This window comes from Pagrus major, chromosome 5 (genome assembly GCF_040436345.1).
Source record: "Pagrus major chromosome 5, Pma_NU_1.0".
NCBI lineage: Eukaryota > Metazoa > Chordata > Actinopteri > Spariformes > Sparidae > Pagrus > Pagrus major.
Genome location: NC_133219.1, coordinates 11,907,589 through 11,931,862, shown reverse-complemented (window position 1 = coordinate 11,931,862; position 24,274 = coordinate 11,907,589). Strand labels below are relative to the sequence as shown.

The window sequence follows — 24,274 nt, the reverse complement described above, 5'->3', positions numbered from 1 at the left end:
TGTTAGTTTCCAGATAGCGTGTCTGTGTGAACTTTAAACTCAGGAAACAATGAAGACATAGCGAGCAAGAACTCATCAAGTGTCTCGGAGCTGTTAGCCATCCCGCTAGCGTTAGCTTGGCTATCGTGCAGCGAGCGAATGCGAGGTAAAGCTAACGCCCGCTAGTGCAGCCAAGTAAGCTAAGTTAGCTTGTCGGCTAATATTAGCTGGCTAGCTAAACGCGTTTTGGAGAAACTTTTGGTGTTGTTTCCCCGGAGCCCAAACACTGAAGGAGTATTGTAAGGACGGAGGGGAAGGGCAGGTTCCCTTCTGGACTTTTTCCCCTCTACATATTCTCCTAATATGATGGCTGCGGAGGTCAGCACTGAGGATACGGGCTCGGTCACGACAGGGACAGGGGTGGCAGGCGGAGGAGGCCCGGAGACGGCCCCTTTCCCCTACTATCCCAAGTCGAGCAGAGTGCGAGTCACTGATTTGGGACAAGGACCAGCACCAGCCTTCCGCCAACATTCAAACACCTCTCCGGACTCACTTCCCGACATGAGCATAATCTATCCCATGTCTAGTGGGGATATGACCGGACCTGTGCTGTCCGCAACAGGGAGTGGCGGAGCAGGAGGTGGACATTCAGTTTTCCAAGGAACAAGCTCAGGGACCGTGGGCGGCATTTGCTCCTCTCCCACTTCGGAGGGTCCAGCTAGTCGGATTTCACCCACATCAACAGGCCCTGATGGGCCCACTGCCTTCCCCCCACTGCCACCACCACCTCCTCCCCCTCCAGGCTGTGGGGGGCTCGGCGGCACTATGGATGAAAGCGACATGCAGGATGGACCGGAATACGAAGAAGAAGAGGTGGTCTTCCCCCTCTCTGCACCTCCCACTAACCAGTGAGTATACTACCACTACACTGAAACCTAGATATCAACATTATCAAGCATCCTGTACCTTTTCTTGGGTTGACTTCCTTCCTGTTAACACTTGATGTCTGATTTGACTCGTGCAGGTTCAATAGTGACTTGTGCTACAGGCAGGTATCATCAGTCAGGCTCTACATTTACAGCCCACAATCATTACTCCATGTACAGTGGGTGTTTATAGCCAGTAGCTCAACAGTTGTGGCCATGCAATAGTCCCAAAACCTGTTGACCTAGTGTGTTTTCTTTTCTACATTTACAAACTTGTTCTACTTTTCTGCAGTATTAAAATTACTCCATGCATTGATTTGTTTAAACAGTCAAACTTAAGTCAAATTGTTGTTGGATCTTGGCAACATTACAACATATCTGTAAAACTTTAAAATGAGTACCTTGCACAACTTGCACAAAAACATACAACATCACTTTAACCTGACATTTTGTTCGGAAACAAATATTTATATTGCATCACAGATAGAACGCAGATCATTGTGAGTGAAAAACAATCAGAAATAAATAATCATAAATCATATGGTCCTCCTGCACAAGTGAAAAGATAAATAAATCGTGGTATCCTTGTCTCCGTGCCGTTTATTAGTTTGGAGTCCGTAGTATTTACACACATACGATTTCACTGTTTTTTGTGGGGAATGCAATGTGCAAGCCAGGTCTTCCTCCCTGGGTAACATGCCTAGGCAATTCAAAATAGATCAGGGAACCAATGGGACTGTGTGTCAGCGAGCTAGACGACTTTTTCAAATCATTCATGTGAGGATATTCACCGTTACTCTGATTCATGATTATCCAGATAATCAAAATTCACACATCATCTTATTGTGAGTGTTTGTTATTGTGATCCGCAATAAAATCTTTGATCATCCCGTCCCTAGTTGGATCTAACTGTTACACCCCTATTCACAGTGAAGCTAACAGGATAGTATCAATATCCAGTTCATATGTTTTTGAATCAACATCATGAACCTTACAATGAGAATTGATGCACTCAAAAGTCAAAATGCAGTATCTTCACAAAGGGATGCAGGATGCATTATATTATAATTTATATTATCGGCAATTTAACATTATATGGGAAATCTGCTGATAAACAGACATGATAATATGAAGCCTAAGTGCTCTCACTGGCATAACAAACACAGCATTTACAAACTCCAATACAGCAGGTGGCTGTTTGCACTGTAAAAGTTGGTTTGCAATCTGCCAATAAACACAGAGACAGGTGCGCATAATCTACAGATTAGGAACATCTTTTTAAAATACAAAAATGTGAAATTATCAGTTATTTTATCAGTATCGGCCATGAGAGGACAGTAATTATTGGCTGTCGGTGTCGGCTGAAATGCCATCAAACAAACTGCTTCTCCTGGTCCTGGTCCTCTTGACATTATTCAACAAATGGCCGAACAAAAAGATTAAACGTAATAACAGTGGATCTTTTAGATTACATAGATTAGAGGAGACTAAACATAGAAGACACATAAACAAAGCCTCACAAAGCTGCAGTATACATATGCCTGTATCAGATAGAAAAATGTAACGGGCTGTTGCATTGTCCTAACTCCTTATGTCTTACTGTTTTTTTGTTCATCCACCCAGTGGGGGGTTAATTGTGCAGCCTTTTCATCATAAAGATATTATCTGATCAGTTTTCATGAGCAAAAATTAAACTGGCAGATCAGTTTCTCCATGAAGGCATGGTAATGGCATGGCAGAGGCAGCTAAAGTGAACTGGTTTGATGAAAAGTTGCAGGTGATAAGTGCCTACTTAGTCTGGGCGAGTGCATTGTTATCTCGGTAAGCATCATTTTTATTTGTGCCTTTTCTGTTCAAAAACTATTTGTCTCGTGGCTGCATCACCGGGTCTGATCACAGTTGTATGGACTGTATTGAGTTCAGTTTGAGATGTAATATTTTGTTTGTGATGTAAGTGAAACAAGCAGGTACAACAGGGTGTTTGTGAGCCTTTTTTGATTGCAGCATGGAAATGCATCCTAAACATTGTATTTTAGGATTGCATCTCTAATTACAGGCATTTCTATGAATTTATCAGGCTTGCACACAAGCACATGCCCAAACCCATGTGTGCTGGTGTTGTAATAACCTAAATACGGCCCTCCCATTTGTTACAGTCTCATTAGAGAACTGCTGAGCTTTGTCATTTCTGGCCCTCATACTGTAAGATATGGAAGTGAGTAGGCCTAGAGTGTGAATTCAGCTCTTATTTTAGGAGCCACTCTATATCTCCCTGTCAGATTAGAGAGGAAGGGGAAGGCCAGCATTTCACCATTCTTGCCTGTACTGGTAATGAACAACCCGAGCTGGATTCAACTGGACTTGAATCGAAGTTCTTACAGTACTTCTGTGGAAATAGTAGTTTTGCCAACAGGATACAGACTTCTTTATGGGTTTGCATTTGGATTCCAGTTTATCAACTTGCAGGGTTTTGCCAGTGAAGCTGTGGAACAGTTGTCACTTGTGCATGAATGTCATTGATTTTCTGTGGTCTTGCTTGTTTCACAATGAGAGACTTGTAGTAAAATGTTTCTCAGCCACATTCACTAAGACATAACTTTACACGCTGGCGAGAGTCAGAATGAATCTGCTCTGACTGTCTCTGGTCTACTCTGACATGTTTTACTCAACCAACTTGTGCAAGGCTTTTCCTCAATTTTGGGTTTGTGGTTTCATTGAATTGCTCATAGTGGTGATGAGCATGAGAGAGCTTGACCGCATACCTTTTTTTTCTAGTTATAATTAGCCCGCAGTTTCCTAATAGGTGTTGCAAAGTGTGTGACAGTGTTTATCAAATTGAGGCCTACCATTATGGCCTTTATGGATATTGAACTTCGTTCACATCAAACTGGAGGAAGTAGATCTGTAGGAGGAAATTGGTAAAAAAAAAAATGCTCTTACGATCTAATTTTTGTTTTTGTTTCAAGGTTTACATTAAAAAAACATTGAGGTCAAGTTGTTAATGTACAAATGTGTGCTCACCATGCGAACACCTGCCACTGGCAACAGAAGCAAGGCCGGAGGCAGAGCTATGCACACAGCCTTCATTCATCCTGTCTGGCAGTGGATGCTTCTCGAGTACAGACAAGTTATAAGGTGCTGCCTTTGCCTTGTAACAGTGACCCAGTTAAGGCAAAGATCTGTCCCTCCTTCAGGATGTGCCTCTGATCTGCTATGATAGACAGGGCTGAGATGTGGACACTCTGCGAGGTTACTGTCTCTTCTCGTTGTGCTGTCCTATAGATGATGCCGGATGTAATATACAGCGATTCAGGCAAAATCATCACGGTCATGGACTTTGCTTAAGTTCTGGCCTGGAGGCAAGAAGATGAAACTCAAGGCCACATTTTATGGCATAAATCAACTCATCTTGTGTCACATAATGTATGTGATCATCCAATCTATGTATAATACACAACATTCATATGTGTTTTTCTTTTTCGTGACAACAATATGGCATATGCCAATGGCAACATTTACAACTGGCAACTATGGGTGTTGCATTCACAGCTGACTACCCTGAATGATTCTGAATCTCACCCTGCCCGTTCAGCTGTGTAGCAAGCTGTGTATGCCTTCTGTAATCACGCTCCAAGACTGATCTTGTATTCCTTTGAGTTATTTTAGCAGCCTGCAAAGTGCATGTTGGAAGAGTGATGGTGGAAAACTTCCACACTGTTGGAAGTAGTCCCACTGTGGCACATTTGCACTGTGCAGAAGAGTGAAAATGAGAGTGAGCGAGACAAACGGCAGTCACACTCATTCACACCTCTGTACAACACGGTGTCATTAACAATGGATGCAGTACTTTGGTAAGAATTTCACACTGATGATAGCTTAACAAAGAAATGGGAGTGAAGATGTGAGGTGGCTCTAACAGTGCTTGCTCCTGCTGCCATTAGAAACCTCTGGCCCAGTGCCTGACTTTAAACAAACAGCACGTTGGGAAACGAGTCGTTGATTTTGAGTTTCCACGAAGATTAGCAAGGATTTTGAGTCATAAAGGGTTTCCCTGAGGAGGTGGTGGTAGGAGGAAGGAGAAATGGAGGAAAGAAAAGTTGGATTTGAAGATCAGTGGCTATGTGAATGAATTTAACAGATTTAGCAGTTGGCTGTGGAAACACCTCTGTAACTAGTGTTCATTGAGTACCCTCACTACTTAATTGGTTATTCCTTGGTGGCGATTGTTCTCACTAGCCAAAATGTTACATCGCTTTATAACAAAGTAGGGTCTTAGTAATGGGATTTGATCGGTCATTGCACAGTTTTGATGAACGGGGATCTCACCAATTAGTATTAAGCCTGTAATTAATGATGAACATTTTTGAAATTACTCCAATACTTTAGCTGGAAAGTTACATAGAGGATTACAGCATATATGAAATTGTGTTGGTACCTTGTCGCTCAGCTGTCCACTCAGTCTCCCAACCTTTATAGCCAAGGATGCACATGCTTTGGGTTGGTTTACTAGACCCATTGATTGAAACACCAGTCCCATTTTTATTAGTGTAAACTCTGTGCTGTGCATTGATAAGGTAAAGCCTATGGTTTCCATGCATTTTCAGTGTGTTACGCAATGTCCTGTCATGCCCTTCCAATACCCACATTGCCCTGCCTTTTCTCTCCTGCATCCTGTTTTCAAGACTTCTGAGCTGCTCATTGTGGCCTTAACAGGATCCTCAGAAGTATTTCAGTTGTGTTTGACAATGCACAGGACTTTTGATTTGAATGACTTTTCGCATTAGTTAGGTGTGCGTGATAATGAATTGAGTATGTAGAAAATGTTACAGTGCCAGGTTAGGCTTAAGTACTATGGTACTTCTTACATGACTTTCTGCACATATATAATAAAGGTGTTTCTTATAACAGTGTTGTCATTGCATTGTTACCTGTACAAAAGACATGCCACACAACTGGAAGCTAGTGTTGCACATTTCCATTTTTATTAAGCTGTTCTGTCTGCCTGGTGGATGTTTGTATAATTAAGTGATGGTTTAAATTCTGCTGGAAGAGAATGTTCTTAACTGGACACCCCTGCTTGTAGATATCAGAAGCACCAGGAATATGGTATGAGTAGATGACAGTGAAGCCTATTATCACTGATGTAATGATGTTATTTCAGGGAGGCTGATTCACAGCAGGAAAGCTGAGATGTCGGCTCTGGTCCCTGTGTGTCTGGCTGAGCATTAAAATGATGATGGTTGGTTAGCGTTCAGGTTCAGCAAGGCTGAAGATTCATGGATGTCCCGTTCCCTTCTCGCCATCTGTAGAGTTTAAGTCTGCCACTGTGTGCTGTCACTCTCCTGCCTTGACTGTGGTAACAAGCTGTGGCAGTCCGTCATGTGCAAAGCAAAACAAAACCAATTCAATGCTGCTGTCAGAGCTCCAATGCTCTCCACCTTTTTATCTTTCCATTGTGGAAACTTGACCACACAAATATAAGTAAATGGTTAAGAGGTCCCTATTCGCATAATAGTTGTTTTGCTGCTTGGTTAGTGCATGAACCCATAAAGTTTTACATTCAAATCTCTGTTCATTTGCTAAAAGAATCGTTGGTGTAGGGTTAGGAATTGAAACCAGTCTGAAAAAAAGTGAGAGCATTTCATGTCACTGTGTTTCAATCTTTAAGCATGGTTGAAACCAGGTATGTTAAAGTACTCCCAAAGGCCACTGCAGGTCACAGGGTTGTTTGTTTCATTTCCACTAATGCACATCTGTGTATTCGAGTGTTCATGGACAGCACATAAATGTGTATTCATACAGTCGTCTGTGTGTGCAGAGATGCCACTCCCTACCCTTGCTGTCCCACTGCTTCAAAAGCCAATAGGCAGCATGCTCATGATGCGTGGCTTTATGAGAGAGAAAGAGAGAAGGGTAAGCGAAAAAGAAAGTCATTGCAGGATGAAGTGGGAGCAAAGACTACATGGCTACCGTTTGCCTCAGTCTCTGAAAGATCAACTTCTTCAGATGCGCGTCTAAAGGATAATGGAACTAGACATGATCCTCCAGTTTTCTTCAAATTAGCACAATTCAATAAATGTGGGATGTCAGTCTGCATCGTTGTGTCCTCCTGTTCATCTTACAATGGATGTTGAGTATTGACCCTTGCAACGGGAGATGACTGTATCAGGGCAGCAGCAGGGTCACATCATCATGCCTTGTAAGGATTTAGAGCTGCCTTTGCTCTGCTTTCCACGTCGGTGCTCACAGTTTTTGCCTGGCCAGCAGCAGTATTTGTGGAATTGGTGCACCTTGTGAGACCACGGGACGCAGGAGGGAGATGCAGCAAAGGGCAAACTTGGCGTAAGTGGGGCATCAAATCACACCGCAAGTCTAGCCTCACATCCTTAACAGTGGGCTGGTAGAAACAGCTGACTGCTCCAGTTTTTTAAAAAAAACAACTGATTTCTATTGGAGGATTCAAAATCTACTGTAGTTTTAAAAAATATTATTTGAATAAGGGATACTCGTGTGTGTAGTTTATCATTTAATTATTATGCAGGGGACTTTTTCGGTGTGATGTCTTTCAGCCAACTGCTCATCTAATCATTCAGTGCAATCACAGATCATCACCGGACATTTGCTATAGGACTTTTGGTGTCATTAACTGTTTAGTCAAACACTTGCTATAATGTTGATATAATGGTGTATGTAACAAATTGTCTAATCACACGATTCACAGAACCGGCACATTGAAGTCAGGAAAAGGCAAATTACATGTTTAACTACATGGTAATATGCAATTTCAAGACAATCTTACCTATTTCAGTATATTGGCTTGATTTAAAAATCTTAGTGGCGTGTTTACTGGATGATAAATGTATGTGTAGAAAACATATTGTGCTCAGTACCCCGTATATAAAGTCTGCAGCTCCCCCGAGGTGCATTGCTAATGTACAGTAATGCAATGTTTCATTACTTTTTGATACTGATGAGGGCTGACAGAACGTCTGTGGAGATGTTTGAGTACAGCCGCATCCATCAAGATGGAAAAAGATGAAGGATGGAGACAGAAGCTGAAGAGAGAGAGCTTCCAAGGAGCGTAATGAGAGACAGACTGACAGACTGACAGAGAGATGAGGTCCAACTCACTCAAGTCACTGCAATCTGTCTGTTCTGTTGGTCTTACTGCCCCTAGAGACTTGGCTCTAGCAAACAGAAAAAATGCAAACAAAACAGTTTGTCAGTTTTCTGGCATGTGGTAACAATAAAGCTGTGCATAAACTGGATGGGCACAAAGAGTAGAATCTTTGCTTACCTTACTTTGAATCTTCATTAAAACCTAATTTTAATATCAATATATCACAGTATTTTAAAGAATGAATAATGTACAACTTCTTCAGCAATCCATTACTGAGGCTTATTAAATGGTTAAGTCTTACCCAACATACTCTGGGTATCATTACTTTTTAAAAATGGCTACGCTTGAATGATTTTGGTCAGTAGAGTATGCGGTGTCCTCATTTTGAGCCCAAAATCTTTCCGAAGACTTGGTGTCCTTTTCAAACTGTAGCTTGTCATTGCTTCAACTTCTGTGCTGTTTTAGCAATAATTCTATCCTGGGGTGACGTACATAACATAATTTAAATATCGTTTATTTTTCTTATAGGATGTAGATGTAGTTTGTTTTTACTTAGAGCAGTCTATTGATGTTAATGTCAGTCATTTTCTCAATCCATTTATAAGTCATCGCCTAATTTCTCCTATGGGGGTATACAACATGCTTATGCTGGTATTGCTGTCTTCTAGAGCACCATAAAATACTGTAATTATGAGTTGAGTGCACATTAATAACCCAAACAAAGTATGCAGCGTATGTTGTTAGGCTAGAGTTTATTTATATTGCCACATTTAAATTATTATAACAGCTGTTGCCCATTTAATTAAAACATCAGTTACATACATACATAAATGCATGATATACATATATTTTCTTGTGTGCAGTCACTGAAAACACAGCAACCCATTGAAAATACTCTACAAATGTGGTCATCTTTGTGCAGTTTCTCTTGGATAATTTAAATCTCTTTCTAGTTGTAAGATTAAAAACTACATTGTTCACATCCTGTGACTTCATGTTGCCACAGGTTGTTCTTTTCAATCAAAAGCTATAAGCTGAGAGTAAGCCACATTGAGGGTTTATGTTGCACAACAATACAGGCACAATCTACAAGGAGTATGTCAGTCCTGTCCTCTTGTGATGCAATATTGTTAAAGGCATTCAGCCTTAAAAATATAGCCAGAAGGATACACAATAAATCATGCTGCTGTGCTTGTTGGAGCCTAAGCCCAATGTTTTGGTGTTTTGCCAAGCTCACTAGGCTTGGGCATGTTTAAGTTCAGCAGTATGCAGTAATACTGTTGTTGACAGCATGACACAATTAGCTGAACTATGCATCTTACTTAACCTAGTAACTCATATGGTCCCAGTCACACAATCAGAATTGGCATGTAAGTATGTATCCACATCAAATTTACATTGCTTTGAGTGTACTACACAGAAAAAGACACACAGCTAGGAATAAGGACAGCAACTGAAGAAATAGGTTGAAGTTAAAGTGATAAATGCTACAGTGCATAACTGTACAGCAGCATGTGCAAAGAGAGTAGGTGTATACAGTATATTTAAAAACGCTATGGCCGACACCATAAAAGTATAGGATGATATGATAAAATGTGCATTTTAGTGGATGTTTTGGTGCTACAGGTGTGTTGACACTGTGTGTGACTGATTCAACTGTTCATCACAATAGCTGAAATGATTGCCCTCGCCCCTTGTCATGACAAAGTGCCTAAACTGTGTTCTGTGTGACGGTGAGGTTCAGGATGTGGGCATTGAGGGTGGGGAAGGATGACAGTGTGGGTGTCTCCTCCTACTCACTCACCTCAGCAGTTTGAAACCTTATTGGTTTCATTCAGGTAGTTGTGACTTGGCTAGTGAAAAATGCTATGCATGTTAGATTTGTTCACACTTCATATCTGTTTGCATTTGTTAGCCTGTTTTAGTATCCGTGGGGGAACTGTATGCAGACAGATAAATGCCTAGTCCAGAGTTGAGTGTCAGTACAGGAGAGAACCAGGACGTCACTGTGCTGCTCACTGTTCATGTACTGACATGACAGGGCATTCCTCAAGCTGATAGAAGCACTGTATCCTATCAACGCTGTCATGGCCTATGCTCATAGTCTGTTTATCATAACACCCTTCCTGTCTGGTTTAGCCACTCACAACCCCTGTCATCATAGACAGTGTTATTTAAGAATGGAATAGTAAAGCCCATACATCCATCTACATAAAACATCTCAATTGCTTTTTCCATATCTATAGATGGGTGTGATAAGACACCAGGACATAAGGGGTATCTGTAAATTAAATCAACAAGGCGATGTAAATAATGTAGATGACTTAAAGGCATACAGCAACAAATCCACATGGCTGGGGTTGCTATAGATACACAGAAAACATTGTGTACAGCTGTGACGTAACGGAGGAATACCACAGCTATAAAATGTATGTTTTAGTGCAATGAGTTGCAACCCAAACCAAAAATACAGCTAAGCAGCCTCACCCAGTGTAACCCAGTGGAACGTTTGCTTGTGCAGAATACTGATGATTAGTACTGGATTTAAATCCACCTCGGGACCAAGACTGGTTTATGCATTTTATACACCTGCTTGATTCAACAAGACAATGAATGGCATAACGAGATCTGTGTTTCACGCTGTGTGTATTTGAGGTATAGCGTAGGATTCAGTCTAAGTAATAAAGCAATGCTGACAAACTGTTTATTGTTACATGTCTGCTCAAATCCAGAGCTATAACAGTGACTGTGGTAGGTGACAAACAAATATATTATCTCATTTAACGGTTGATTGAAAAACCTCACGTTACGGAGCTCCACAAAACACCAACAATGAAGCTCCCCTGCATGCTGCACTAAAACAAAGCACTAATTTGTATGGCGTCCTGGTTTAAATGCATAATGCAAACAAATATCCTTGTTAACCTTGGAATACATTCCTTGGAATTTTTTATGGTGGAAAAATCTACCAAAATGGAGAGTCTCTGTATTGTACACCAGTGTACAGAGGTCAGCAAGCTGTACCTAGTTAATTAATTACATGTCAGTCATACATCAAAGGCAAGATTCAGGGAAGAACAATTCTCCCATATATGAATACTTCAGGTCTGTGTATAAACATTATGAACCAAGTGTTCTAAAGATGAGAAAGTGTAACAATGAAGCAGCAGGTGAGCAACACATTAATAGCATTTTTAACCTTGTAGTTCATATTTTTAATGTTATGCCCAAGATTGTGAATCCTTTTTGTTAATGTTAGCACCACATTCAATCCTAGTTATTTTATTTCTTGTTCAAAGCGAGAACCTGTTTTTGGAAGAAAGCAATAATGTGTTGGTAGCATGGGTTTAGCTTTGCTAAGTACGTTTTTTTTATTTTTTGTCTGGGTAACAGTATGTTACTATTTTTACACTTTCGCCTGCAACTGTAAACAGCTCAGAATAAATTAGCTGATGTTCTTGGACATGTGTACGTACCCCAACCTAATTTAAACAGCAGGCTGTCTGGCAGCATGACGCACTGACTCAGCCATGCATGACGTTAGACGAAGACGTTTCAGGTATATCATTGTTAGTCAAAAGAGTTGACTGAGCCACATCCTTCCTGGAGTGAGGCTAGGAGGTTCAATTTGGCTGCATAATGAAGACAAGCAATACAGATACATTGTTTAATTTTCAGATTTGAATTGAAAAATTTAAATTCATACAAAAGATTTTTAAAAAACTACATCCTTAATAACAAGGGCCAAAGTGTCAAGAAATATAATAAAAAAAACATGGAATTTGTAGTTTGCTTTGCTAGAGGCGCATGGACTGTGTGAACGTCTCCAAGTACACTCATTAGTTTTGGCTCATGTATGTGCAGCAGTATTAAGGTGAAGGTTAATATAGATCAGAGAGTGTGATGATTAATAAATACATTCTCAGCCAGTCAAATCATTGGTTTTATTGGACTCGGCTCAAGAGATTAATAATTTATAGCTCAAAGCAGATTGCGTTACTGGCATTCCTGCTCTTACCAAAACAAAAGTTATATCTTTTTTTTAATTTAAACCCATCTACTGGCTGAAGAGTATTTAATTTAAAAAGTTTATTTACATTTTAATCATTATTACCTTATTTCTGTACATTTACTCAAAGTATTACATTTGCGTGTGTGAGAAGTTGCGTCACAGATGTCTGAGGGCTGCCTGCGCTGGTTGCTGCACCATCACATAGATAGGGCAACGTGTACAGGTGTGTATGGATAACTACTGAGATTAAAGTTCAGCACAGGGTTAATAGTTGTTTTTATGAGGGTTTTTTCTTTCGAGTATTTATAGGTGATCTAAGAACTAGTTGTTGCTTGTTAAATATACCACACAGTCGTCTAAAAATGTCTGAAATTGATGCTAGTACGTCAGAGGTGGTTTTGGAGTTGGTAAACAGAGCAGACATAAAACCATGACAGAGAGAAGAAGCCCGCATTAGAAACCAGCATCTTACTGTCCATCACAATCCATGCAGTGTTTACTTGTTGGCTAAAATGGCTTAAAGCAATGGAAAGAGTTTGTGGCCCTTACATTGTCTTTCATGTTGTATTGTGGCCATTGTTGACCGTTGAATGTTTTTGTTGGTGTTGTGGTTAACATATGTTGGTTCTGAGACCTAGGGTCTTCTTGGTGTAGTTCAGGATTAGTTACAGTTTGAGTTAGTACCCCAAATGTCTTTTATTTGGCTTTAATGTCATTGTATACAGGCTAATGTGGGTGGTGTGTCTGTATGTGTTGTTGGGGGGAATAAACTATTTACTTATACAGCTTAATCATATTCTGCTGTATTAATTGGAACCTAGCCATATTGGTTTGTTGGATTGTGTGTCCAGCTTTGCTTTCTGCCTTTCCTCTTTTGCAGTTATCAATCTATCTTTCTCTCTTGACTACCTCTATTCCCCGTAAGTGTTATTTCCCCCAGCTTCCCCAGCCCCTTAAATGCTGCTTGGCCCTACTCTCTAGCTGCCCTCAATTGCCCTCTTCAGATCTCTTATCACCCAAATCCCCCCCAAAGCCCCCTCCTGGACACTTAACTCACCCTCTCCTCTTCAGCAAACCTTCTCCAGCTCACTCCATCATAGCAGACTTAATCACGTTTCCTTTACAAGTAGAGACCTCTGCTCACCTAAAACCAGATGGGAGTCCTTTAGGTCTCCTGTGAAAAGAACTGCTGCAGTGCCTCATTCATCTTCTCACCGCTGGATGTTTTTCCAGCCACTGCCCTCTGTTCTGAGAGGCACCAGTGGCCTAAATTTGGAAAAGCGTGTTAATTTTTTACCCCAGCTGGCAAGGCCCAGTCAAGTTCAGCCTCTTCTGCTGAAATTTTAACCAGTGTTGTTCCTAAGGCTTCTGGTTAATTCAGAAAGCAGCAAGACTTTAATGGCATGCTGGAAACTAAAAAGAAATGCTTTTGGATATAAGCTTTTAGCTTCCTTCCCCTTTCCGTTTGTTTGAGAGTTCATGACCTGCTGAGTGTGTGTGGGCTTGTGGTCATAAAAATAGGTAGTAAAATATGTTGAAGCTTCATATCTGATAGCGATTTCATCATCAAGTCTATGAATGAATTAATGATTGATCAATTACTTATTTACTTATTTTCCCTAAGTTAACAGAAGTGATCTGAAAATGAAAAGAAGCATTGTGGCTTCAAGGTTAAAATGGGAATTTATGAAGTATAACACATGACATTAGGTAACCTGGTGAAGGTGGTTGTTTGTTCTGATGTTTATTATTCGAGTTTTGCAATGCTGTCATATTATGGTTAATGATTACAATCAAACAGGGCTGTGAGGAACTCAGTGTTGTTTGCTGTCATTAGAGAGATGTTTTGATGAGAGGCACTGTGTCTTTAAAGTATTATGTGTATTAGTATAGTTGTAAGAGAGCAATTATACTTTTATTTTTAGATATACAAAACCTTTTATTGTGTAAACATTTTAAATTCAGTCAATCAAGCAGTCTTATTTATGGTACATTAACTGCTCAACACAAATGTATACCAGTCAATAAACAGTTACCCTGGTCAAAAACAAACTTCTTTAAAAGTGAAGGGGTCGATCTTTCTACAGCAGAAAAACCAGCCGAAGTTAAATGATATTCAAGGCAAAATTCAAACCAAGGTTTACCACACAACCTCTAAAAAGTAAGCACCTACCAATTCAACGTATAAACGCACAGGAGGGTTGCAACCTTCACACAGCACAACTGCTGCTGTCTGGCCTGCTGGCACTGTCCTCTGGTTTAAAACTTGTAGATTGTAAGGGGGATCAGGTGTGACCCATCACTCACTATAGGCAGGGAGGGGAGAAAAGGGTAAACACACCCACAATCGCATCCAAAGCACTATGCCCGTAACAACTTGTCACAAAAAATGTCATTGCTATAAAATGCCATCTGTGTACAAATACAATGGCCTAACGCACCATTTGTTTATATCCAGCTCCTAATTAATGTCCTTGTCTGTCTTTCTTTTTTCTTTCTTTTTAAGGTGGTACCATGGCAAGCTAGACCGAACCATTGCTGAGGAGCGGCTGCGCCAGGCCCGGAACCCTGGCAGCTACCTCATCAGGGAGAGTGACCGCCGGCCCGGTTCCTTTGTCCTGTCTTTCCTCAGTATGACCAACGTGGTCAACCATTTCAGGTAAGACCGAGAACATGCAACAAGCAAATAAAACTTAATCTCAGTGATAGGACTAGCATATCCTGCAACAAAAACAGTCCCAAACAAGTGATTTCCATGAATTGTGAGCATCTCTAAGGCTTCAGTTGTGTTAACCATAGCAATTGTACCTACATAGCTACATAGACTTATTCTGTCTAGCATGGTACTGCAAACACTTGGCAACCAAGCAAGCTTTGTGGGTAGGTTAGTAAGAATCTTTTGCTGTGACATAGTGTTGCAACTCTATTTTCTATTAAAAAGTAGAACATAATATGGCATCTTACATAAAGCCACCATCAAGTAGAAGATATGGATAGTGAAACTACCAGAGTTATCTGTTAACTAGTAACCAAAAGGGCAGTGGGCACTGTCGTGAAAGATCAACCTCAGAGATAAGATGATACTGAAGTGAAAATGTTTAGGGTTGTTTCTCTCTCTATGTTGGCTTCCGGTGGCCTGTCAGGCCATTGCAGACTATTTCAGTCTATTTGTGTTAGAGTTATTCAAATAGACACTACAAAGTTTGGGAACAGTGTTTTTTTGTAACGCATATCAAGTTGCACGCTTAGATGCCTGCTGAAACCCATGACTCTGTATGTGCATGTGTGTTTTTCTATGTGCTTGTGATGCAGCAGACTTTTATTTCACACTGTGTGTGTGTGTGTGTGTGTGTGTGTGTGTGTGTGTGTGTGTGTCTGGACCTGAAGTAAAAGTAAGATGACAGCCCACTTTTCTAGCAGCAATACTTAAGGGTATTTTACAACCTTACAGTCAATAAAACAAGACACCACAATCTGTAGTCCCCCTCAACGGATATGTTATTTTAAGTATGAGGATACATTAACTCTCGTGAAAGGTGAAAATATGCTCTTTTAGATCAAGGTCAAATGGCCTGACATCCTCTACTGAAAAAAAAAAAAAAACAACAACCTTTTTTAGCTTATTTGAAGATGGGATGTGATAAAGTATTCATTGGAGCAAGAGATCAACAAGCAGGCTACTAAGAATAAATTTGGCATTTAAAAGCAGCACCCAGGTTTCAGCCTTCCATGGTGTGTATTAAACACCAACTGTGAGTACTTGAAGACACGATGTGGGTGTGTGATGAGAGTCCGTCCATCAGCAGATAAATGTCCAGGCTATTGTGCCAATGTTGGTCTCACACATTGCACAAAAAAAGTGTATCTCTTTCTTAAGCTAATTTTCTCTAAGTATGCATTTTATAGTATTTTCTACTTTACTGCGTATGTGTGACCTGCTTGTGCTAATTTTGCAACTGACAGAGCAAAAGGTTTGTGCTCTGAGGAATATATTTTCTAGGAAATGTAAATGCAACAGTGACATCATCTCCTTCACTCACATTAGTTTAGTGTGGACCTGTGATGTCATTGATGCTTAAAGAAAGGAGCCCTTCTGTACGGGAATTATTAACATAAGGTTAATTGCGTGCCACCTACACTTCAAAAGGCTGATGTCCTTAGATTGCGTATGCAGCAAATGAGTAAAAGCACACATGGATTTATTATAAACCCTCAATTAGAGATCCACTTAACTGATGAGCAGAGAATTAGGATTAGTGGCTCTGCAACTGGATATGGTTCAGAGCAGTACTTTTATTATACCATTGTCATCACTGTAGTGATAAACAGGTATATACCCAAGTCTCAAATTACAGATATCATAGTCATAATAGTTGGATTCAACAGGGCACCTTCAATCTCTCTCTTCATCACATTATCTGAAATCCTCCTTAGATAATGTAGATGTTAGGGGTGTAGCGGTGCACAGAAGTCACCGTTCAGTACCTTGTTTTTGGGGTATTAGTCCGATACAATGGGGAAAAAAGCAACAACAATCTCAAGTGCATAATGCTACATTTATTTTCATTTATTTTAAACATAAAGTTTGTAAGTTACAGTTCCACCAAGTTTCCTCCCTTGTCCTATAATTCATCAACCAGTAAACTATGATCAAACAAAAGGCGAAATAGATCTAACGTCGTTGGCCTTGTCTACTGTCACATCTAGAGGCTGCTTAAAAACAGCAGGGATATGTTGTTGGACTTGATACTGACTGGCACATCTGGGTGATGCCTTCTAATATGCATTATCATGTTCAACGTTTTTCCACTCACATACTGTAAAGCATTTTTCACATGAGTGCATGAAACTCACCGTGACGCATACCTGTACCTTTACAACACTAGTAGACATTTAATATTTTCTGACATTTAAGGATGATGGTATACTTAAGTCTTACATTACTTAACTTAACTGCACAACAATTAACTTGTATTTAAAAGTAACTGTGTTGTTTTTTATCATTGTTGTGTTTTCTCTCAACAGGATAATCGCCATGTGTGGGGACTATTACATCGGTGGGCGGCGTTTCTCTTCTCTATCAGACCTTATTGGTTACTACAGCTATGTGTCTTGCCTGCTAAAAGGAGAGAAACTGCTATCACCTGTGGCCCCCCCAGAGGTAAGACTGACAGCATGTTCGAGAGTATACAATAGATAGAAAAACCCCCCCTATGTTTTAAAGGTCAATTCCCCTACATTTTTACATTATTCTCAACTCTTTCCATTGCTTGTGTGCCATGCCATTACTTGATATTTGCACATTTCCCCTTGTAGTTGTCTTTCAAAGTAAGCTTTGTGAAATACACCTTGTCTAAATATGAGGTACTCCCAGAAGGATAATGGTCTCACAATGGAAGTTGTGTAATATAACATATTCTGCTTAATTTTAAAGACTGTACATTATATAATAAACATTTTGTTTAGGCATTTCTGTTGGCTTGACTGGGTTGTGACTGGCATGTCAGGGTTTCCTCCAGGATTTTTTTAAACCGTGGGGGAGGTCTGCCCGGGTGGAAGAGGGGGGGTGACGACGACGACGACAACATGAATTTTGAAATGTGAAATTATGACTATTTCAAACTGAATGTTTTTCTAAATACATTATTTACTATAGGGCTTCCGGTACATAAATTGAAAATAATAATTGAAAATAGGATCTTGCAGTGTCACTAGGCCAAAACAACAAACACAACAACAACAAATTAAAGATATATTTCAAAGTTAAATAACTAAACTAGTCTATACTGAAATGTTAGGAATATTTAAATATTACACTTATCAAGGTACACATCATTATCATTTCTATTGACTTGAGGGAATAACATCTCCTTTATGTAACGTTACCTGACTCTCTTCCTCTGGAACCTTTCTCTTCTTTTGAAAATAGTTTAATATACTCATCTGAAAATGTAACCAGAAAAGAGTCATGGCAGAAAATTACCTGGGCATTACCTAAGCTAACGTTATGTCGTGCTGTTCAAAAAGTGTATCTGAAACGTAACGGGTTTCCTCTATCAATAGAAAATTAAGTTTTACATTTAAAAATTAATCTACAACAAAATAATATCTCTCTCTACTGTATAACCAAAGACTCGACATGTTTTATTAGGCCTAAAGTAATCTCTCTTTAACGAGTGTCAATGGTACAAAAATAAAATAAAAATAAGAATCTCTCTGAAATAATGATAGAAATAATGCATATCCTGTATTAACCAATCAATAACACATTTATCCTGACCAGTGATGCTGGACGTCTTAGTAACGCGTTACTCTAATCTGACCACTTTTTTCAGTAACGAGTAATCTAACGCGTTCCAAACCAGTAATCATATTAAAGTTACTTATTCAAGTCACCATGCGTTACTATTATTTTTGTCATTTTCCTTAGTAAAAATATATATTTTTGCTTTCTTCTTGCGTCTCGGGGAGCGATGTCACGTATGCGACAAGTCACGTTTTCAGCATGAGGACAACTCACGTGTAACACCACACAGCAACACAAACACATCAACAATGGAGGGAGGTGAGAGATGCGCGTTTTCGAGCTGGAAATACAGTCATTATTTTGAGTTCGTGTCAGCTAAAGATGAGAATATTAAGGTTCGTTGTACACTCTGTGCTGGCGACAAAGTACTGTCAAGCTTCAAAAACACAACGTCAAATTTGAAGAAACATTTGGAGTTGCAGCACGGCACAGTTAAGTTTACAGAGCAAGTCCCACCAGGTGGTGTTAAGCGGAGAGCTGCGAGCCCACCTCCCAAACAACAAAAGCTGGACTTCGGTGCAAAACAAGTAAGTGAGGGAGAGTTGAAGAAGTTGGTCGGGCGGTATGTTGTAGAGGAAATGCCTAAACGCGGTTGACTCGAAAGTAACTTGTAATCTAACTTAGTTACTTTTAAAAACAAGTAATCAGTAAAGTAACTAAGTTACTTTTTAAAGGAATAATCAGATTACTTTTTTCAAGGTAACTGTGGCAACACTGATCCCGACTCAGGATTTTTTCTGTAGCCTAATCCATCTATAACATTAGGGTCGTTTTCACGGGTTTGAACAAAACTGTATCAAATATAACCTTTCACCCTTTTCTCTCACTCCACGTCGGACTGTCGTCTCTACTCTCTTCTCTTCTTTCGCACGCCGCAGCCAGACAGGCAGGTGGTGACTCCAGTGTTGGTTTTTCAAAATAAGGGTATTTGCAGCGTAACGTCACATTTCATGAAAAACACCATGTTTTGTGCCAAAATTCACATTTCATACAATAGTTAACATTAACATAAACATAAAACAACATAAAAACAAGGTAAAAAAAACAAAAACCAAAAAAACATTATTCTGAAGGTGTGGCGGCTTTTATTTTGCCGTGGCGGTGCGCCACAATCAATTACATGTAGAGGAAACCCTGCATGTGGCTTGTCATTAATGTGGTTTTCTTTTTTGAAAATAGACATCTGTATATTATGATAGTAACATTTTGATCAAAATGTGATTGACAAGTTCTTGTTTTCAGGAATGGATTACCATGACAAAGCAGATTAAGCGTCTCTTTTTAAATAGAATAGAGAAGAACTGTCCTTTTAGATCTAGCAAAACTGAATCTTAAGCCTTTTAAATATGCCTAATGCATGCAAATACTCTGATAGTTATCAGTAAGGTATACCAAATTGAACCTTATCTCCATAAATGTTGTTCAGTAAAAATACTTAAGCCTGATGACATATTTCATGGTTGAAAGATGAGTGGAAAAATATTCCTTTTTTGAGTAAACTTGAAGTAAACCTTGATTCCTTTATTTAGCCTCATGCTCACTGTACAAGAGAGTATTTTTCAAGTCTTGGTTTTCACGTTTTTCTTTTGTATTCGGACAAAATTCAGTGTAAGGCAAAGCTCAACCTAATGCTAATTACCATTTTTTTAAGCTGAGTGTGGTAGCTCCCAGAGGGAGGTATAGTACAGTACTTCATTTTTTTTAATAATAGGGGGACTTAACATGGATGTGATTTTGGAAGGTCAAGGTTACAAGTGAGAGTTATATTCTTGGGTGTGAATGTTTCCACAGCCTGTAGAAGACAGGAGGAGAGTCAGGGCCATACTTCCATACACCAAAGTGCCAGATACTGATGAGATCAGGTGAGTATTTGTATATATCTGTAGAAATAGGCTTTTCTTGTCTTATACCTATAGAATCACGTCTTCATATCCCACTAGTTGCATTCTTAAAAGTACTCTCAGAAGATTGATGCATAATCCTTGAGACACAGACGAGCACTGATGATTTCCTCGACTTGAAAATGTAGCATTTGACTGTGTTGCTTCCAAGGAGAAGCCTAGTTTCCCTTTGATTTCTTTGGCATGTCACAGGCAAGCTCTTCCCCTCACAGCAGCCTGGAAAGCACATCATCTGACTTGTTAATGAAAAACAGTCTTGTCTGTGTCATTAAGCTGCAGTAGGCACAGTTACTGATGATCCCAGCTCTTCCTGATTTCCCAAATCTGATAAACATCTGTCTGAAGTCAGCCTCAACCCTGAGTCTGCCAGCGAGCCACGGGCTTAACTAAAGAAGATAGACATGTAATATTCACTCCAAATGTTATGAGTCAGAGGGACACCTGCTGGCAATGCTTTGGTATTGCAATAGAAACAAAATAAATAGACACATGACAGATTCTTCAGCTGGAAAATTGAAATTACAGATCCGTTGACGGCAAGATTACCTTCATATTATCAAGATGACAATGCCTTCACAGAGCAATAGTGTTGTATACATACTGTCTTAATATTATCCCTTTATCTTAACTTCCATTGTGCGTATATCTTCAGCTTCCTGAAAGGGGACATGTTTATTGTTCACAATGAACTGGATGATGGCTGGATGTGGGTGACCAACGTTCGCACAGAGGAGCAGGGCCTCATTGTGGAGGATCTGGTGGAGGAGGTGGTAAGTGATATACTATATATTCTTTTGAAAGTTATATGGAGTAAAGTCAAAATTTTTATGGACATCTTCACAGTAAACTTGTGAGAAAGTGTATCAATATACAGTAGTCTATAGACACCCCAATTTTTGCAGTTATTGGATCATTAGAGTTGGGTGTCTTGACAGATTTCTGTTTCTGATATTTTTCAGGGACGGGAAGAGGATCCACATGAGGGAAAAGTGTAAGTTGTAATTTACAGAACTTGCTTTTCTTCAGCTTTGTGTTCACCAAAATCCCTTCACTATAGTACCCTTGAAACTCGTATATAACCCTCAATGAATATACCCTATCCCTAGATCTGTTTCACATTTCCACTGCAGACAGTACAGTAGGGTTAAGATTAGGGGTTACTCTACCTTTTCGTATCAGTTTAATTTGCTAGGTACCTCAACAGAGGTGTACTGAAAACACAGGATGGCAGGAAGTGGCTCTTTTGGTACTATTCAAAACTTTTGCTGATGGAAATGTAAATATATCCGCTGTAATGTTTAATGAACTGAACTGAACTTTAATGGACTGCTTGGTGGAAACGTTGTTTTTAGTGTCCAATATTTGATTAATGGGAACATTTCAAAGCAGGATGTAAAAGTCTGCATGCATACTTTTCTTATTAGCAATGTTTCTCTATGATGCAGTTACTTATTACACAGTTTCATTTATAAAAAGTGGTAGACAAGATATCATTACAGGATGACATCCACCCTGATGTTCAGCCTCCATTCACACAACCTAGGTTGGTTTGTCCTTGAGAGGGAAATTATATTCTTTATTCGATTTAACAAACAGGATAGCATGACAACACATTGTGTATTGCAATATATGAGTCATTATTCTCTCCTCACCTATCATGTCCTTCAAGTTTTTAAGTTTTAACTTAGTGACTCAACTTAAAAAAAGACCTTGAGCATGCAAACTGCCCACGGGCCCTTGTGAGAGGATAGAAGTTATAAATAAAATTATGGTCACATTTATGCTGTTCTTTGTCTTAGCACTTTTGAACAATACACACATTTGATATATTTGTAGACGCTAGCAATTGATTTAGCAAACATCACATAGTCATTTTATTCAGATAATGTCACTCATTTATTATTTCTGTTTTCAGAGATGGTGTAATTGGATTAGGTTTCACATTTTGTTGATTGAGCTAATTTTATTGTCTGCACCTCCATCTTCTTTTGCTTGCTTCCAATCTCCTAAACAGCTGGTATCACGGAAAGATCACCAAGCAAGAGGCCTACAACCTGCTGATGACAGGTACATTCCTCTTTGCCTTTCATTAGGGGAAAGTTATTAATCACTTGTGACATTATCAGGCATTCTTTTGTCAGAAAAATAAGTTGTGAAAATCAAAGTCCATTTATCAAAATATAATGCTGAGCATGCACTAAAACCTCCGTCTTTCTTCTTGCTCCCTCTCATTTGCTAGTTGGCCAGGTGTGCAGTTTTCTAGTCCGACCATCAGACAACACACCTGGGGATTATTCCCTCTTTTTTCGCACCAATGAAAACATCCAAAGGTTTAAGATCTCCCCCACCCCCAACAATCAGTACATGATGGGGGGGAGGTACTACAACAGGTATGTTCGGCGGTCGTTGCATCAAAATAAAATAAAACATTTTTAAAGATGGAGCTAGCCTCCACTGTGTATTTTGACTTGCAGTTACTGATGTGCTGCATCTTGTTTGCTCTCTCTCTGGTAGCGTTGATGACATTATCGACCATTACAAGAAAGAGCAGATTGTCGAGGGCTACAACCTGAAGGAGCCAGTTTCAGTGCAGGTAGGTACAAAATTGTACTGTCATTAATGAGTCTGAAGGAAGTGATATTTTGGACTTAAATGGATGATATTTTACAATTTAAGGGGTTTGATACTGTTTGACTTCAAATGCTCACATAGCTCTTACCCTTACTGCCATGCAAAGTATTCAAATATCGATGTCATTGAAAAAAATGAACTGTAATACTATTCAAAAAAAGTGTTTTTGCATCAGACACTTTCTTGCCTTTCGTTTTTCTTAAAAATCTCAGACATTTCTCTGGGGCAACAGATATAATACTTCATTTATAGGTTTTTTTGTAATGTAAGTTGGTGCTCAATGGAATTGATTTTGCCTTTTTATAGTTGTGTGATAGCTTGATTTGTTTCTTGATTTGTTTCTGTATTTACTGTAGCACCAGGAACAGGTTCTTTCTGACACAGTGGATGGGAGAGAAATTTATAACACTATCAGACGGAAAACAAAAGATGCTTTCTACAAAAACATTGTCAAGAAAGGCTACCTCCTGTTCAACAAAGGTATGTAACATGTTTGATTAATATCATCTTAGTCTTCAAGATGAGATCAGTGATCAGATCAGTAAGCCCTTTCATTGGTTCCTCTCACCTACAGGCAAAGGCAAACGATGGAAGAACCTTTACTTCATCCTGGAGGGGAACGACGCCCAGCTCATCTACTTTGAGAGCGAGAAGAGAGCCACCAAACCCAAAGGGCTGATCGACCTAAGCGTGTGCTCCGTGTATGGTGTGCATGACAGTCTGTTTGGCAGGTGAGATGTGAAATCATTGTTCTTGGTATAATTTAGTAAAGTTGGCAGGAAGTGCTGTCGATCAGCTCTGAAGGATCCGTTGCTTAGATGTTATGCAAGTTTTCTTTGAAATAATGTAAATTACAGTACAAAGTAATTTAAAAATCTTCTCTTCTATTTACTTTTTCAGGCCAAACTGTTTCCAGATTGTTGTCCAGCACTTTAGCGAGGAACAGTACATATTCTACTTTGCGGGGGAGGTCCCAGAGCAGGCACAGGTAATAAGAGTCAGCACACCCCTGTCACTTCTAACTGTCCTATGCACTCGCACAGCTGTGTTTTCCAGATTGAGTCCAGAAAACTTTAACTGTGTGCTCTGTCTCCAAAATGACTTGCAACTCTGTGAACTGCTCATCATTTATAAAACAAAAACATAGCAACTGTGTTTTCCAAATGTTCTGACATTATTCTTTATTTACAGGATTGGATGAAATGCCTTCAAACTTTCTGCAGTAACTTAAGGAAAACCACTCAGCCGACCTCCAATAAGAGGCTTAGACAGGTGCGTGCATCATCAGTGGGTGTGTGTTATTGCAGACAAATTAAAGCAGCTGATAATCGACAAGCCATGTAGAAAGGTATCAGGTGTCAGAACACGAGCAGTGAGTGCTTTTAAAATCAAAATTTG

At 39.6% G+C, this 24,274-nt stretch overlaps 1 protein-coding gene across 1 annotated transcript in view; it reads left to right on the top strand.

Moving 5' to 3' along the window:
• Window positions 1-285: 285 nt before the first annotated feature.
• Window positions 286-24,274, top strand: part of rasa1a (RAS p21 protein activator (GTPase activating protein) 1a) — a 28,841-nt gene continuing 4,852 nt past the window's right edge. Inside the window, exons 1-13 of the mRNA XM_073465830.1 lie at window positions 286-887; window positions 14,544-14,696; window positions 17,063-17,198; window positions 20,136-20,206; window positions 20,898-21,015; window positions 21,205-21,236; window positions 22,260-22,312; window positions 22,485-22,635; window positions 22,760-22,838; window positions 23,233-23,356; window positions 23,451-23,607; window positions 23,777-23,864; window positions 24,068-24,148. Coding sequence (XP_073321931.1) covers window positions 343-887; window positions 14,544-14,696; window positions 17,063-17,198; window positions 20,136-20,206; window positions 20,898-21,015; window positions 21,205-21,236; window positions 22,260-22,312; window positions 22,485-22,635; window positions 22,760-22,838; window positions 23,233-23,356; window positions 23,451-23,607; window positions 23,777-23,864; window positions 24,068-24,148 — 1,788 coding nt within the window. The 5' untranslated portion in view covers window positions 286-342. The remainder of the gene's footprint in view (window positions 888-14,543; window positions 14,697-17,062; window positions 17,199-20,135; window positions 20,207-20,897; window positions 21,016-21,204; window positions 21,237-22,259; window positions 22,313-22,484; window positions 22,636-22,759; window positions 22,839-23,232; window positions 23,357-23,450; window positions 23,608-23,776; window positions 23,865-24,067; window positions 24,149-24,274) is intronic.